The following is a 17,996-nucleotide window of genomic DNA, read 5'->3' as shown; positions in this document are numbered from 1 at the left end:
TTCCATTTCTAGTCCGGAAACGGCGTTTTAAATATAAAAAGTTTGCAGCTCTTTTGAGGGACCATGGAATAAAGTACAAATGGTTATTCCCGGAAGGAATATGGTTCAGATATAAAGATCAGGCCTATAAGATATTATCAGAAGATCAACTAAAGGATTTTGAGAATAAAAACCCAGAACTCTGCTGCACCGAGAACGAAGAAAAGGAGGAGCCGGAGGGGGGGGGAGGAGGAGGAGGAGAGCACCGCAACAGCGGTTGCACAGAGAGAATTGCGTCCGGGACCTAGAAGGGGGAGGAAAGTTTAATCAGAATTTGAAATGTTTATTCTCTGTATGATTAACCACTCCATCATTATTCTATGGAGCTATTTTTGTATTATGACAGTATGAAGGGAAACATTGAAGTGTAGTGTTTAGTGTTTGTAGTTCATTCCCCCCCCTTTTCTTTTTCCACCCCCATTTGTCCCTTCCCTCTCCCCTTTCCTTGTGATAGTCTGGTGTAGTGTTTTGTAGTTATGAAAATAAAAAAAAAATTATAAAAAAATAATAAAAAAAAAATACCAGCTATAGCTTGTACTGGAGATCTGTGGAAGCTGAAGGACTCGTGAAGAATAATAGTAACCCCTCCACACCGGCTTACATAGCGAGGTTGATGTAGGACTGCATAGCCATGAGGAGTTAGCTGGGATAGACACACCTTGTCATTTTCCTGCAGCCGTGTCTCTGTTAGAGAAGCCAGAACACACCTGTAGTGATGATTTTTGTTTAAAATACAACTAAACAAAACCTTTCATAAAATCTAGAAAAGGCATACTTCAGTTTTCAGATATGGTAGACAGGGAGTGCCTATGCCTACGAAATGGGGATGGGGATGTCCTGACTTTGCTCCTGGGCTTTTACTATATGTTACATTAAAGTACATGAGCAAGATTTCAGTCCAGTAGCACCTTAAAGACCGATTAGATTTCCAGTGTATGAGCTTTCAAGAATCAAAGCTTCCTTCATCAGATATGCAGAAAAGGAAAAAGGAAGGAGTCCTTATAATCCAGCCAGGAGGTGGGAAGGGTATTGTAAATTAGAGTATCAGGAAGCTAGCTATACATGTTGTAATTAGCTTGATAAAGCATAGGTGAGAAGCGCAGAAAATTAGCATCTGTAATGTGAGAAAAATCCTGTGTCCCAATACAACCCTGTCAGATCCATTGGTCCAAATTTGCAAATAAACTCAATTCCAGCAATCTTGCATTGAATTTTTCCTTTGAATTTTCTCTGCCTGAGAACTGCTACTCTTAGGTCAGTGATGGAATGTCCTGGCAGATTAAAATGTTCTCCCAGTGGTTTTTGAATGTTCTGGTTTTTCATATCAGATTTATGTCCACTTATTCTTTTGCAAGAATATAGAGATTGGAAGGGCGTTGCTGACACTTGATGATATATATAACATAGGAAGATGAATAAGTGAATGGGCCTGAGATGGTATAGCTGGTGTTGTTAGGTCCAATGATAGTTGGAATAAATATGGGAGCAGAGTTGGCATCTTAGTTTATTGCAGACCTTGGCTCCAGAGTTTGTGTCCATGTAGGGAAGTACATTGTTGTGAGTGAGGAGTTGTTTAACGTTAGGGGGCTGTCTGTGCACAAGAAAAGGTTTGTCTCCCAATGCTTGTGAGAGAGCAGTATCATTGTCGAGTATCAGCTGCAGGTCATTAATGATGTGTTGAACTGATTTGATCTGGGTACTGTATATGACTACCAGTGGTGTTCTGCTGCTCTGTTTGGTTTTCTTTTGGACCAGGTCATCCCTTGGTATTCTGGCTTTGTTGATCTGTTTACTTAGCCAGTGGGTATTGTAATTCCAGAAATCTTTGTTGCTGATTTCACAGGCAAGAATCTTGGTCAGAGGGATTGTACATGTAACTAAACTTCTTTTTTTCCTTCCGGAAAAGTGTCTTGGAGAGTTGGCAATTTGGAGCACAGAAGTGTAAACATTGCTGTGGAATTTGGTAGGAGAAAAGTGGCCTGAAGGGTTCCAGTGTGAAGTGGGGACCTTGCAAGTGGGAAGACCCGAAACGTGTGCTTGCTTGCATGCACACACAGAGAATATCTCTGCATTCATTCATCCCCTTTCTCAGGTAGATTTTCCTGAATTAAAAAATAGAGTCATCAGGGCTTCATTGTGTGTGTTTGCTTGTAATGTACCATTTGGGCCTCAGAGGACCCAGAGATGCGATAGAGATGGTAGACTGAGACCTACATAATGGTATTCTTACCTTTGTGGAATATTTGGACTGTGGCTTAATGTCATCAGATGATAAACAATCAATGCTTGACCAGTCACTTGACCAGTGCCCTAACACTACAAGCAGGCATTCTTAATGATCAAGAGGATTCTGACCCTCATAAGCAACTCTGAACTGTTACAGGATTTGTCTTTTCTTTCCTCAGACAGTGGTGATAGTGAGTTAGAGCTTTCAGCCATCCGGCATCAGCCAGAAGGGCTAGACCAACTCCAAGCGCTGACCAAATTCACCAAGAAAGAACTGCAGTCCCTCTACAGAGGCTTCAAGAATGTGAGTGTGACGGCTTATGATGACTTCTTTCTGCACACTTCCCAAAATAGGGAAATTTGGGGCACCTTTGCACAGGGTCAGGCTCATGAGCAGACTGGAAATGTGCAGGGTTTTTTTTCTCTTTCCATTTGATGAAACTTATATAAGTTGAGCAGACATGTAGCAGACCCACAGTTCTAGTCTTCAGGAGTCAGTCTCCAAACAAATCACACTACCCAAGCTTGGAGGGTGGACTCTATTGCATTATACCCCACTGAGATGCCTCCCCTCCCCAAACCCCACCCTCCCTGGGCTCCACTCCCAAATCTCCAGGAATTTCCCAACCCAGAGTTTCCAGAAAAGCTGATGGTTTGGCTCTAGGATAATTTCAGGCAGCCATCCAATGTTCAGACACACATTTCTTTAATTATTTCCCTCCTGCAATCTCTTCTTGGCACTTAAAGACGACTGAAATAATGGCATGAAGCTGATCGTTTCCCCAGCTCATTTTATTCCATTTCTCGCTAAAACGTCAACTCTGCTCTGACCATCAGGGACCATCCCAGGATAGACTGATGAATCAATCCTCTTTGCTTTTAGAGCAGACTATTCCACATTCTAACTCCTTTAATATTGCTGAATGGAAGATATTTGGCACCCCACCTCTGAATGCATTAAGCAGAAATTCAGTGAAGAGTCGCTTTTATCAGCAGGGGCCTTAGCAGAGTCTAAGGGAAAAGGTGGCCTTCCTTAACCGGGAAAGAGAGTCCTGCCGCTCCAGCCTCATTTAGTATAAGAAGACACAGAATCAGGGAAGGGCTTTTTCAAATAGATGGACCATCCCAGCAGTGGCTAATAGGTGCCACACAGGGCCTAGATTGAGATCAAGGGGATGGCATGGATGGAGTAGGGTTGCCAGCACTGGTTTGGGAAATTCGTGGAGATTGGGGAGGGGGGGGGTTGAATTGAGGAGTGACCTCAGCAGAATATAATACCACAGAATCCAACCTCCAAAGCAGCCATTTTATTCAGAGGAACTGGAGATTAGTTGTGATTCTGGGAGATCTCCAGACCCCAACTTGAGGTTGACAACCCTAGGATGGAGGTGTAAACTTTCCCTCTCCATACAAGTATGCACATTAGAACCCCCTGCAATATCATTAATCATAGTAGGGAATGGCTTCTGGCCCATCAGTTTTCCTTTCCATGGCTATTAACAGCACTGGGAGGAATGGGGTAGTGGTAGTGGTTACGATTGGTGAAACTGTGCTGAAGTGGAAGGGTTAAACCACTCCCTCTGCCCTAGACATGGCTCTGATCTGAAATGCAGTTAATCAGAACGTGAATCTATGCAGCAGCTATTCGCCTTTGGAAGGATTCTGAGAAGATCCAGCCATAGATCTCCCAGCGCCACATCTTGTTTTGATTCTGAACAAGCTTCCTGCCACAAACCACAACCCCTGTACAGAATTCTTCCTATGCTCCCATACATGATGTAACATCACAGCAGCCTTTCTACCTCCCCAATTCATATTATTGGCTGCCATGGGGATAGAGCATGCTCCGTACAATGATATCATATCATGTTTCCACAGCTACATGTTACACAGGAAAAGGCTGGAAATGGAACATGGGGTAGCCATATTCAACAGCAGCTTTATGTTCATGGCGACATCTTGTTGTGTCTCATGGAGCTTTGAACCTGGGCTGCCTTCATTCTGATGCAACGTCGCAGTTGCTGCCCCACACCAGCCCCGCTATTGTGCTTCCTCACAGTGGATCTCCTTGCCAGGATGCATCCCTGCCTACACACATGCCCCTCGCTGTGTTTCTTTCCCCCTTTTATCCCTGTACTGATGAATGTGTGTGACTTTCCCACTGCCACAGCCTTAAGATATGACAAGATGCACATGCTGACACTTTTCTTTTATACAACTGTTAAAAAGGTGTGGAAGTCCTAATCCTGAAAGGCTGGCCACCCTTGCAAGGATGAGCAAATGAGACTTTGACTTCATGCTCTGGATCTATTAGCGTACACTCAAACCAGGGGAGGGAAACCTTTGGCTTCCCCCACGAGATATGGCATGCCTTCCCTGATGAATTCATCTTAGTTTAAAATCCAAAAGTCCTAAAACCCTAGCCTACAGGCTTCATCCTTGCTTCCCAAAGCCACTTAAATATAAAGGTCTTATATATTGCACTTCTAAAAGGGCTTGCTGAGTTTCCCTTGTAACCACTATAAATGCAAGGAAAACCTCCTATCCGGAGGAAACACAAGTATAGATTCTCTAATAGTATTATAATTTTTCTTTGTATTTTTCTTTTACTTAAAGTGCACAGTGCTATAGTGATATATAAATATGAATAAATATTACAATAAATATTTATACAATATATGAATCCTTCCTGTCATAACCATAAATGCAATATATAATTTAATACTTCAGAGTATGCTATTCCTTTTTGGCACAAAGTTCAAAGATCCAATTGGTGAAAAATGTCCTTAAAGATAATCACTGAGGTAAGTGATATTCATTCTGTTCTTCATTATTGTGATAGTAGTTCCTTCTTATTCCAGATAATAATTCAACAGTCAAGAGTTTATAATGAGTTCAATATAGCATGCTGCCCACGGATATGATCCATCTAAAGCTTTGCCAAGTTGGTGATATGAGACTGAATGCTTGAAGTCCTTTTACATAAGGAATGACAAGCCTTTGAAAAAGTCTGGATTACGAAACGGGTAGTGATTATGCTGGCAGTGCCCGTTAGGCTCTGCCCTGCAGCAGAAGGACTGTAGTCTGCAATAGGATTATCATTCCTTTTGACTGTTGAATTATGAAAGGGTTCATATATTGTATAAATATTTATTGTAATATTTATTCATATTTATATATCACTATAGCACTGTGCACTTTAATTAAAAGAAAAATACAAAGAAAAATTATAATACTATTAGAGAATCTATATTTGTGTTTCCTCCAGATAGGGTTTTTTTCCTTGCATTTATAGTGGTTACAGCTCCAGAGGAGCCCTTGTGTTGTTTGTTTTGAGTTTCCCTTGTATGCTTGGCTGGAGAACAGACACCATGATCCCCTTTGGGGGCTTCCTTTAGCCCACAGCAGGACTCTGAAGAGGTGGCAGAGAAATGTTCTAAATGCTTCATGGATGCAGAAGGATTCTGATGGGTAATGTTAGAGGCTGTGCTAGCAACACTTGGGAGGAGACAGAGATCACAGTCCTCACAACAGGGTCACAGCCTTCGAAGAAGGCCATCATATCTCTGTTTAGGATTGCTGCTCAGATCTTAGAGGAAGAGCTGCTAGTTCCCTGCAAAGCTAAGAGTTAATGCTTTGGGGGATACTGCCTGGGGAGGGGCATGTATGGAGGGAGGAGCAACGGCTGGTTGGTGAAGAGACAGGGTCTGGCTGTGCTTGGTGCCTCAGGGTGGAGCTTGAGTAATGCAGGGGTGAGGTGGAAAGCAGAGGTTCTCCAGGCAAGGAGAAAATGGCCTGTTCTTTGCTACTTGGCTCCTTCCTCTGTGACTGCCTTCTCAACCCCTGAAAATGATCTCCTCCTCCTGACACAAGCCACCCTACTCCTACAACAGAGCCAGCAGCTCGAAGTGGGTTTACTGGCCCTGCTCCTATTAACACAGAAATTTAGCCGATGGAAGCTCTTCCCATCACTTTATAAATAAATAAGTACATCTCCTTGCCAGGAACAGTTTCATCTGCTTAATTTCAGTGTGTCAGGCTTCTGTTAAAGGCACAGAGAAGAGTCATTTACAGGAAAAAAGTGGCAACCAGGAGGGCCAAGATGAACTGGGAGACACAGGCGAGAATCATGATAGATCCCACTCTGCCACTGTCATCTTAGGACTGTTGCACAGAGGCAGTAGGTGGAGCGCCCTTGTCTTGAAATCATTTTGGAGATGAATTAGAACTTCATGAATTAGATGAATTCGTCCCAGAGCCAGCTTCATGCCTGGCTCTGGGATCACAGGAGGTCAGTCCTGTGGAATGACCAGGAATGGTTTGGGGGAAGGCACGATGCCTATGAGTCTTGTCAAGTGTCAGATGAGGATCTGGGAGACCCAGGTTTGAGTCCCCATTCTACCATGGAAGCTTGCTGCGTAACCTTGGGCAAGTCATTCTCAGCCTAACAACCACAAGGTTGTTGTAAGGTTAAAAATATGGAGGGAAATTATGTAAACCACCTTGGGTTACCATTGTGGTGATGGGTCACCATTGTGGTGAAAGGTAGAGTATAAATGAAGGTCGAATCCACATTCACCCATTACCCGCATGTTTATCGGATATCTTCCGTTTGCCTCCAATCCGTGATTTTTTCCTCTTCGTTCACATCCCTGCTTCCAATCCGTCTTTCTTGCGCGTCCCTCCGGTCACATGGCCGCTCAAAAACCGCTTTTTTGGGCGGGACCTTTTTTTCCCCGCCCATTTTTTAAAAAAAATTTTGAGCGCACTTTTCCGTTATTTCGATCTTGCCTTATAAAGAAACATCATTGAAGATAATGATGCCTCTCTTTCCCCCACTGACAGCACTGATGGCTCTCTCCCGTTTCTTTTTTGGAAATTTGGAAGCATGTGGGAAGCTTTCGTGGGCATTTCCTATGCAGGACAGTTCAGTGCCTGAATTTTACTGAAGTTTCACTTCCTTGGAGTGTCATTATTTTGATATTTCATAATTTCGATATTACAGTAATATAAAATAAAAAAATAAAAAACAGTTAAAAAGGAAGTTTCGCGAGTCCGTTCTGAGAATGGATTCACCCCAAAATGATTTTTCAAACTACCAGATTTGATTCAGAAACAGCATAATCAATAAATCCAATGCTATGAAGTCAAAAACAGTCTTTGCAGACTACGGAGCACTTGCAAGTTGAATCAGCCAATAGGAACTCTCAGAACGGCCGGAGAGACACAGGAAGGGGGGTGGTTTTTAAAAAAAACGCGTAAATTGCGCATTGGCCCGTTCACGGCCACCATGAAACTCCCGTTGAAAACCTGTGACCACATATTCGGGAGAAATGCGAATGAAATGCGTCTGTTTAATGAGGTAATGTGACCGGCACTCGGGATTGCGTGGGGAATGCGGGGAACATGCGACTTAGAATGAGTAATGTGGATTCGACCGAAGTCAAAATAAACAAACTACTGTTTGGAGCAAATTGGAACATTTTGTTTGGAGCAAAGTGGAACATTTAGGGGACAGGATATGCCAGAGCTGGGCTAGAGGATTTTTTGCCCTTTCTTCGGAATGATAAGTGACCAGTCTTCTGTCTTGTGATCCGCTGTGATAGGAATGCCCGAGTGGCTTGGTGGATGAGGACACTTTCAAGCTCATCTATTCACAGTTCTTCCCCCAAGGAGGTGAGTCTTGCAACTCCCCAGCTTTTAGATGGTATATATGCACACAAACTCCTAAGTATGTGGGTGCTTGGGACAGAAAATCCAAGAGGCACCCAACACATAACCTGGGATACAACCTCTTTGGAAGGTCTCCTGTGCAACCCCACTGGCAAAGATTGCAGGGGGCTGGGCTCTTGCACAGCTGCGATTTTTTCATTGCAACCAAGGCACCTTGACAGTTGTAGGATGGTACCATGAATTTCATATTTTCCTTGCATCCATAAGCAGTTGGTGGAGGATGCATGAGCCCAGTGTTCAGCTAGTAGCATCAGCAACTTGACTGACCAATCTTTGGTGCCCTCCCAATTGCTTTCCCATTTGCCACCCAGACAGTTCAACACAGAGCTGACCTTGCTTGAAACCTTTGTGTGGCAGGATTTGCACTGAGAAGCATAAGGAGGTGCAATGCGCTTTCCTCCACCAGTAAAGTAGCCAAGCATCCTCCATCTGGAACTGCTTCACAGTGAATTATTCTAGCCCACGGCTGTCAGCTTTGACAGACACCCCAAGCCGTGCTCTCGGAGGCCCTTTGAATTGAAGATAGTAGGGACTGATCTTGGGATCTTCAACAGGCTAAGCAGCTGCTCTGCCATTTGTTAAAACCCCTCTCCCTTCCCCCCAAAATTGGGCGCACAGTAACAGTCTGATGGGAAATGTGTGTGAGTTGCAGATTTGCATGGAGGGCCCTATTCTTTTAAACATATCGTCTGTGTTGGTCTAAATGTATCTACAATTCGCTGTTCGGGGTTAGTCTGAAAGCCAGAAAGCTAATGGGGTGGCCATGCGCCAGTCACTCTCTCTCAGCCTAGCCTCCTTCAGAGTGGTTGTGAAGATAAAATGGAATGTTTCCCATTTAAATCCATCTGGGCTCCTTGGAGTAAATGCAAGTTACAAATGTGATGAATGAATGAATGACCACAGCAGCAGAAGAGTATTTCCCTCACAATTGCTTCCAACACTGATCCATTACTGTGGTGAGGAAAATGATATGGCCCCTTCCCATATGATTCCATCCTGCAGACATGATTGGAGCCACTTGGGAAGATGACCTGCAGGGAAACAGGTCCCAGGCGACTGGGGCAAAATGTGAATTATGTCTTAGATACAGCCAGTGAGCAGTGCTCTCTATTTGCACTCCATCTGCTTCCACTATTCCTTTTCTAGATGCCACCATGTATGCTCATTTCCTGTTCAACGCCTTCGATGTGGACCGGAATGGAGCCATCCGCTTTGAGGTAAATACCCTTGCCTCTCCTGGGATCATGGTACCGGTTCTGTTCATAGTTCTGGCTCTTCTTAACCATTTGGAGAGAGAAATATGGAGACAAACAACAGGAGTTGAAAGAGATTTGAGAGAGCCATTATTTTATTGTCTGGATTTCACATTTTATTTATTTTAGGAAACATATACTAACTTGGATTAAGCAGGTTTTGAGAACAATACAAAAACCTACCAAACCTGCTCATCGGAGGCAAAAAAAAATGAGCACCAACCTCTTTCAAATTGCCTTCAGTGTCTAAAAAGAATATCACCTTTAACCTTACATTGTGTTGATGATTTTCCTTGCGTTATTATTATTAATATTATTAACCAGGATTTGACTGGCAGAGGGGGAAGCAAGAGGCAAAGTGAGTCTTCTCGGCAGTGCCTGCACACTGCTACGTACATTGGAAACAGCCATTAGGGTGGCGCTGGTGTCTACACTGAAAATTTAAACCAGTAGAATTGTCATGACTTCCTCCAAATTTAGAAAGCACCTTTAACTTAGCATTCTGGGCCCTGAGGCAGTTGGACCTCTGCATCTCACATGTTGAGGCACTGGTGGGTATCCCTGGGTAAAGTAGTAGCTGGGTGCATTACAGTGTGCCAACACCACAGGACTGTACTGAGTGCAGTGTTCAATCATATTTTAATATGCTTTTATCTTTGATGTATGTTGTTTAAAAAAATTGTAAATCACTTTGATTTTTGTTCAGAGACAGGTGTGGTCATGCTTAACTAAGCAAACTCCCCTTTGAGATAATTCAAAGCCTGAATAATCTCCAGCAGTTATACAAAGGTAGTTGTGCTGGGGGGTGGGGAGGGGGAGATAAAGAGGCTACTTTGTTGCAGCTTAGTTCCCCCTCCCTCCTAAATTCTTAAAGTCACCCTGAACTTCTGAGATAAATGAATAAATAAACGAACCATTGAAGCATCACAGACAACATTTGTGGTCTGTTCTTGCGGCTGCTGGGGCTGGGATTGGGTGACTGGTATAAAAATAGATTTTAGAAAATAGAAACAGTAAATCCTTTTTCTAAATTTAGAACTAGAAACCACATCTATAGGAAAGATTCCTCAGAAGCGTCACAACCGGTAACATTTTGCTTTGTCCTTCCAAGGGTCAAGGTTATTGTCTGAAAGTCTACTTCCAGAAAATCAGATGTAAAGCAGCTGTTTGAGGGTGGAACAGTTTTCCCTCCATGTCTTCTTGTGAGATTCCATGTCTTCTTGTGAGATTCACCATTTGTCTTTGCTCCATCTTTTGTTACAGGATTTTGTCATCGACCTCTCCATCCTGTTGCGTGGGACAGTGCATGAGAAGCTCAACTGGGCGTTCAATCTCTATGACATCAACAAAGACGGCTACATCACCAAGGAGGTACCTGGTGGTGTGGGGGGGGGGGCAGTAAAGAAAGCAACCAGAAAACATGCTTGTTTGGTTCAATGTGAGCAGGCTTGTGACAAGTACTAAGTGGGATTTGAGGAGCAATTGCTTTCTTTCAAACAGGACCCCACCTTTCCTAATCTCAAGGTGGGTGCATAGTACTTGTCATGAGTCATGACCCCCCTCTGACCAGCCCAATGACTCTGACACAGAAGGCTCAGAGGAAGAGCCCGAGGCGACAAGGCCAGGGGGCAAGGAGGACCAGAGGGACCAGGGAGGGCCTGATCCTCCAGAGGTGCCACGCTTCAGCAGCCCCAGAAGCTAGCATTCCAAGCCTTCTGAAACCTTACCACAGACCTCTGAGATAACCACTAGGCCTCCGCCAGGCAGGACACAAACCCAGGTCCATAGCCCCTGAAGTCCCATTCCCCTTTACAAGAGTGAAGGTAGAAGGAGGGCTGGTCCAAGGTAGCACAAAGGAGGCAAAGTGCCAGACTGGCTGTGTGCAGTTGCACCATGGACCCAAAACAATGCTCTGAGAGTAATACTTCTGCACAGGATCCTAGCCAGAGCATAGTGCAGTCTCACGAGCTCCAGCACTTGTCAGCAGGGTAGTTGAGCCCAGTTACCTCCTGGTCTAAAGCTGAGATTTGGGTGGGTTGTCTTGCTGGGTCAACCAGTCCACTAGACACAAGCCCTGTTCTCCAGCCTCAAGCTTCTTGCTCTAGTCAATGCTCCCAAGTCTCACTAACCAGGCTTGAAGCCCTACTCCAGGGGAGACTTGACCAGGCCTGCCCGCAGTGCACAGGACAGTACCGTTTAAAATTTACATGCCACCCCTGCCCCCATCAAACACTAATCAAAATCACCTAGCCCTCATTAAATAAATGCACAGCAATATACAAGAGGTTGGTTTGGCAACTTGTATGAAAAGCAAAGGGGGAATGTTATCAAAACAAAGATGAGTTTGGATGCAAACAAATTTTCATTTATTTATTCTACAAAACCCAAATTTGTGCCCTTGAAGACTAAATCTTACAGATTTGCTTTAGGATTATATGTGGCTTTAGCTAACCTGACTCTTTGGGTCTGCATATCATGTTTCCAGCCGCTTGAATTTAACCACCTCTCTCTCCTGGCATTGCAGATTTCAGCAGATTTCTGCACATTTTAAAACATCTTTGCGATTGGAAAGGCTACAAAACAAGAAAGTAAAGTGAGATTCTCAGCAAGCTGAATTCTGCACCTTTAACCACAGACTGTACTTGTGCAGGATGATTTATTTATTTGCAAAATTTATATCCCACCTTTTTGCCTTCATCATGACCACTGAGGCAGCCAATTACAGCAAAGACCCAGCCTTGGTCATTGGCAATGGTAGCAGCAACTTTCTGGAGGTTTTGATCCAGTAAATAGGGGAGACAGGGGCATAACTGCATGACATGCTGTTCTAGAGTCCAGTCTTTCAGACTGTCAAGAAGATATGCACTAGGCATTCCCAAGCTACACTAGGGACCTGATTCTGATCAGGATTGCAGCAGTTTCCCACCCTGTTAACTGTTGGGGAAATTACTTTACTCCATAGATATATAAAGGTAAAGGTCATTACTGACCAACAGGGGACATTGCATCATGACGTTTTCTTGGCAGACTTTTTGTTATGGGGTGGTTTGCCATTGCCTTCCTCAGTCATCTACACTTTACCCTCAGGAAACTGGGTACTCATTTTACCGACCTCAGAAGGATGGAAGGCCGAGTCAACTTTAAGCTGGCTATTTGAACCTGGCTTCCACCAGGATTGAACTCAGGTTGTGAGCAGAGCTTGGGCTGTAGTACTGCAGCTTACCACTCTGCACCATGGGGCTCTTAGATATATATGTAGCCCCTAAAGGGGCAAATAGTAGTTCCAAGGTTGTAAAAGGCCAGAAAAATAGTGCTGTGGTCCTTATTTGAAATCAGGCCTCTGCAAGTCTGGAAGTCAAAGTTCAATTAGGATCTCCCATCACACATCTGATGGACAGACCCAGGGGCATCTCGCATAGTTAAGGCCTGAATCTCTCATGGTAGAGCTTCCTCTAAGAATGACCAGCCACAAATTTACCAGGAGGTCCTTGGAAGTGTTGGCCATGATCCTCTTGGGGCTCTGATGCTATTGTCATTCATTGACGGGGAGAGAATTACAGACATGGCAGGAGGCACCAAAAGAGAGGCAGCATTGTTTAAGAGAATGGTTAACTTTGGGGGTGGCTGAAGGCGAGAGAAAGCAGAACCATTAAATGTCATGGGATAATGAGAAATAAGAGCAGAAAGGCACAGCATATAAGGAGAGAGGTGGTCAATCCCTTGCTTCCCTTAGGTAACTTGCTTGTGAGCAGTTTTCTATTACCGAAAAAAACTGGCTTGGTCTGGCCTGCAGTTCACTCTGACAACTTCATTCCCTTCCAGGAAATGTTGGCAATAATGAAGTCCATATACGACATGATGGGCCGCTACACCTACCCAATCTTGAGGGAAGATGCTCCTATTCAGCACGTGGAGAAATTCTTCCAGGTAGGAAAGAGGGCAGTCTGTGGATAATCTGTCAGCAAAGAACGCGTCTGAGAAAAAGGGATCACTTGCTTGCCCATTGCAAGGGGGTGACCCTATACATAGCCTGAGAGGCACACAGGTTGGCAAGAGGAACTCCATGAGAGAGGAGCTGGGAAGGAGCCCACAAGAAGTGAGAGCAGGACAAAATGGATGCAACAGGATTATTTTAAGTCCTCTGGGCATCTGCTCTGCATTTTTTCCATAGCAAGCCTCCACTTTGTATTCACAAAGGAGAAAATTTTCTAACACAAATGAGCAAAAGTTATTCTGGTTGGGGTTTGAATTTGGAAATGCCCTTTCTGTCAAACAACTTAACAGTTTATCAGGTAGACATCAAAAAACCAGCAAGGGCAGGGGAGAATAGCAAGTGAAATACTTGGAGGACTGTCCATGGGCTTGCAAGGTGGGAGAACAAGGACAGTCATGCTGGAGTGGGGAGGCAATTGATTTGGGTTGAGCGTTGCATCCCCGGATTGGGTGTCAGCCATTCACAGAGCACCTTTTGCATTTCAGAAAATGGACAAAAATCAGGACGGCGTGGTCACAATCGAGGAGTTCCTAGAAACTTGTCAAAAGGTGAGCTCTTTTCCACTGTTGCCAAACCTACCTTTTGCAAAGGGCATTTATACAAGGTCTGCAGCGTCTTTTAAAATGCAGCATTCTCAACTGTTCTGGTGCAAGTCCCATTCAAATCGGGGCAACAGCACACAGCTGCCAGAGGGAAAGGGGGGGGGGAAATCAACGTTGGAAGAAACTAAGTGGATTTGGGGGAGGTGACTAATTCACACATTCCCCAGATACAAGTGTGCTCAGAGGAAGGGAGTTCACACTTCGTGGGTAAGAAATCTGGGGTCAGTTCACACAACCTAAGGTCCTTATGGCCAGCAACAGGACTTTGAAGCACACTTGCAATGAGAGTTTTATGCTTCGATGTATGTGGTCCTATTCTGCTGGTGACCTCAGTACACAGGAAGAATGGGCTTGAGCCTTTCTCACTGTGCCACTTTCACACCCTAAAACAGCCCTATATATGTACATATGTGCCATCAAGTAGGGGTGTGCACGCGCGTGCGTGCGTGCGCGCACACACAAATCTGAGTGATCCAAGTCTGGGTTTCATGTTTTAAAAAATATCTGGGATTCCTGAAATCTAGGTCCAATTCGCTGATCTAGGTTAGAGAATTCCAGATTTAACTGGCCACTATTCCCTATGGGAGAAAATCTCTGGGGGGCATTTTTAAAGCAATCTTCACGAAATTTGCCAGGAACCTACTCCTGACTGTCCTCTAAAAACCCTCCCAAAGTCTCAGGAGTTCTATGGGCTCCTGAACAAGCTGCCCCTAGCCACACTCCATTGTTTCATATGGAAGAAACATTTCCAAGACTTTTAAACTCTGTGCCCCCCATTGGGATTCTCTGGTTTGACATTAACTCCCTTGCAAGCTTATTATCAAACCAGATAATCCCAATATCAAACCAAAGAATCCCTAAGGAGAATCCCTTTACTGAAGCAAGGTGTGGGGAAGCTAAGTCAAGTTGCAGAGTTTAAAAGGCAGCCGGCTTGACTGGCTGCCTTTTAAAAGGCAGTTTAAAAGGCAGCCAGTTTAAAAGGCAGCTTGAAGGGGAGGAGGGGAGGAATGGGATGGGAATCAACTCTGCCTGTTGCCTCCTCCCCTGCACTGCCAGCCTTGAACACTCCCCTGCTCAGCTCAGCTCAGCCCCATTTGAGCCACTGCCCTCTTGTTTGCTGCCTGCGACCCCCCTGCTGCAGCCAAATAATCCAGCCTAGCAGAGTCTGGGTGCCCAGGTTAGATCTGGGGTTCTTCAGAGAAAACCAGGAAAGCTGGATTTAGCTAGATCACCATAAATCTGGCTTTCCCCCCAGCTCCCAGACCCAGATTGCACATCTCACCATCAAGCTGCAACCAACTTATGTTGACCCCAGCAAGGGGCTGTCAAGCAAGCCAGACGCAGACATGGTTTGCCAGTGCCTTCCTCTGCAGACTTCCTTAGTGGTCTCCCATTCAAGTACCAGCTTTGCCAAGCTTCCAAGATCTGATGAGACTGGGCTACACCCAAAACAGCCCTAAGGAGCAGCTATGTGCTCTGGCAGGAAGCTTACGTGTAGCCATTACTGTATGCAAATTATCCTCCAGAATGAATAGTAGCTCTTCAGAGCTGTTTCAGAATGCAAGAATGGGCTGAATTTTATTTTTCCCATGTGCTACAGCCATGATCAGCATCAGGCTTGCATGCATCCGAGAGGCACAGCACTCACACTACACGTCTGATACAAAGTCCTTGTTGTAGCCACTAGAACTTTTGTATTGTATGAAGTGCCCCCCTTGGCTGTGTGCCTTCATTGCCAGGTACCGGCAATCTACCTATAACAAGCACTTGCTGGTGCAATATGAGCTGCAGGTTTCATGGCCTTCCAGTTAGGAGAGTGTTTTCCAAATAGCCCAAGGCACACTTCTTTTCCAAATTAAACACTGGGAGATATTCTTCACTTTTGAACTGGAAAAAAAACCTTCTAGAGCATGTAAGTGTTACATGGTTTCAGAGAGGAAGACAGGAAGTCCAGAGCAGTAATTTACACAAAAGCCAGCCTCATTGTGGGAGCTGGTAATTCTACTGTCTGCCTACATTGGCAGTGAATGAATGATACAGTGAGATGAGATGGAATTAGCCAGCCCTCTCCCGCAAGGCTGCTTGGAAAAAATAAAGCCTGGAGCAGTAACTCTTGCAGAGATGGAACATGCAAACTCCTCTGAGAGCAGGAAATGCTGCAGCATCTCTGCTTCAGGACTATACCCAGTGCAGAGGCATGGCATAACTACTTGTCCCTACTAAAGGGAGGCAAGGTCCTTGCAGTAAGTCATGCAGAGACAGAGTATACAGCCTCCTCTGTGACTGAACATTTTGAGCTTGCAGAAACTTTACATTATTTTGGTTAATTTATTTCTCCTTTGGAAATTGTCCTGTTATAACCACAGGCTCAGGGAAATGAATAACAGGAAGGAACTGTAATGATTCCTTTTCATTTGCAGTCTGTCACTGATACCTTCCCCTTCCCCCTTACAGGATGAGAACATCATGAGCTCCATGCAGCTATTTGAGAATGTCATTTAGGAGGCTGCCAATCCAACCTCGTCTCTCCCGGCCCACGTGATTTCTCCTGGCCTGCACTTGGATGGGTCCGTCCATCTTTCTCGTGAAGCACACACACATCTTTCTGAGAAAACAAAAACTTTTTTATATTGAAAGGGGGGGAAAGACAAAAATGGGGGAAAGATGTCATTTGCTTGCAAGACTTGCTGGAGCAGGAGAGAGAAAGAGGGAGATCTGAATGGAGCAAATTGGCCTGCAGGGGATTCTCTGGCAAGGCAGAAAAAGTCACAAAGTCAAACAGTATCAGTCAGCAAATGGAGAGCCTGGTGAGAAAGGGATCTCCTTTGTGAGAGTAAGTGAAGCTGGCCATTGATTAAGCTCTAGCTCTTAGCAGATTTTTATTTGGAGAAGAGGAATATTGTGTCCCCCAACCCCCCCCCCCCGCCATTAGAGTATAGCCATACTCTCACACAGCACTCAATAGGAAGAACTTCTAGAAAGGTTTTGCCCTGGGAGTCAGCCCTGGTAGCCTTTTGCTCCTTCTGGCTGGGAGCTGGTGCTCTAGTTTATACAATGGAGTTAAACTGGACTTTAAACTGAGTTGCATCTCACTTCTTCTAATCCCCACTCCTGGCCTTCCATCTAAAATGTGAGAAAACGGACGTTGTTAAAACTAGCTTGTCTAAGTTGACTAGTGTGGCACAATGCCATGCCATGCAGACCGCACTGCTGATCGCCTCACCCCATGCAGGCACAGCCACCATGACTGACCCTGTCTGCACGAGCACAGGCCACTGGGAAGGTGAGCAGCACCCACAAAGCAAATCCTGTCAGATATGCAGGAGCATTTCAGAATGTAAAGGAAGCTGCAGGTCTGCACAGCTGCAAGCAAGTCTGCTACTGATTGTGAATCCCTCTCTCATTCTCGTGGAAAGCAGGACATTCTTTTTCTCACAGTACTTGGCCAGGTATATGGCACAATCCAGTCTAGATGCCTCTATGCCACTGGCTTGAAACTTTATACTCTCAGGGGACCTTTTCCACATTGACATGCCTGCCCAACAACTCCTGAGCAATCTCTAATATTCTGGGTGCATTTTTGGGCACACACTCAATTACACAAAGATGAGAGAACTCTCTGTTACCCTGAATGAACAGACTATGCCCTCTGGTTTCATACCAAAATGCTCTGTAGTGCACAAACGGGGAAGATCAAGTAATGGTAAAGAAGCTGCTTTTTCAGGAAATCTTGTCCACCAAATGGGCAGAAATGGAAATTTATGGCAAGCTGCACTTATGCAGAGGTCAGAACAAAGTCTGAAAACAAAAATAAAATTGAAGAATGGTGGAGTGCTAATACATCTATGCTGCTCTAGAAACAAGGTGAATTAATTTTGGAACCAGCAATCCAGAGAAATTCAGATGGGGGTTCCTAAGCATGCCTATGAAAACAACTGTCCTCTGCCATCCACCCCAAATTTGACTGGATTTGCCACTTTAACAGTGCCATCCTAAGCAGAGTTACACTCCTCTAAAGTCAAGGGGCTTGGACAGGCATAACTCTGCTTTAGATTGCATTGCAGAGCACTCATGCATCTGTCTACAACATAGCCCGGGGTTCAAACTTCTCATTCTCTCAAGACCCCAAACAGTGGCTGACAGCCCCTC

The 17,996-nt window shown here is 44.7% G+C and overlaps 1 protein-coding gene across 4 annotated transcripts in view; it reads left to right on the top strand.

Moving 5' to 3' along the window:
* The window catches only part of KCNIP3 (potassium voltage-gated channel interacting protein 3), a 126,516-nt gene extending 109,772 nt beyond the window's left edge, over positions 1 to 16,744 (top strand). For 3 of the 4 annotated variants that reach the window (XM_054997776.1, XM_054997775.1, XM_054997777.1), the window contains 7 exons: positions 2,445 to 2,569; positions 7,872 to 7,941; positions 9,145 to 9,215; positions 10,515 to 10,622; positions 13,074 to 13,178; positions 13,731 to 13,793; positions 16,302 to 16,744. In XM_054997776.1, the coding sequence (XP_054853751.1) occupies positions 2,445 to 2,569; positions 7,872 to 7,941; positions 9,145 to 9,215; positions 10,515 to 10,622; positions 13,074 to 13,178; positions 13,731 to 13,793; positions 16,302 to 16,349 (590 nt within the window). In that variant the 3' untranslated portion in view covers positions 16,350 to 16,744. The remainder of the gene's footprint in view (positions 1 to 2,444; positions 2,570 to 7,871; positions 7,942 to 9,144; positions 9,216 to 10,514; positions 10,623 to 13,073; positions 13,179 to 13,730; positions 13,794 to 16,301) is intronic. The other variant, XM_054997778.1, reaches the window with a different exon arrangement.
* The last annotated feature ends 1,252 nt before the right edge of the window (positions 16,745 to 17,996 follow it).

This window comes from Eublepharis macularius, chromosome 14, assembly GCF_028583425.1.
Source record: "Eublepharis macularius isolate TG4126 chromosome 14, MPM_Emac_v1.0, whole genome shotgun sequence".
NCBI lineage: Eukaryota > Metazoa > Chordata > Lepidosauria > Squamata > Eublepharidae > Eublepharis > Eublepharis macularius.
This window is presented reverse-complemented; position numbering and strand designations above follow the sequence as displayed.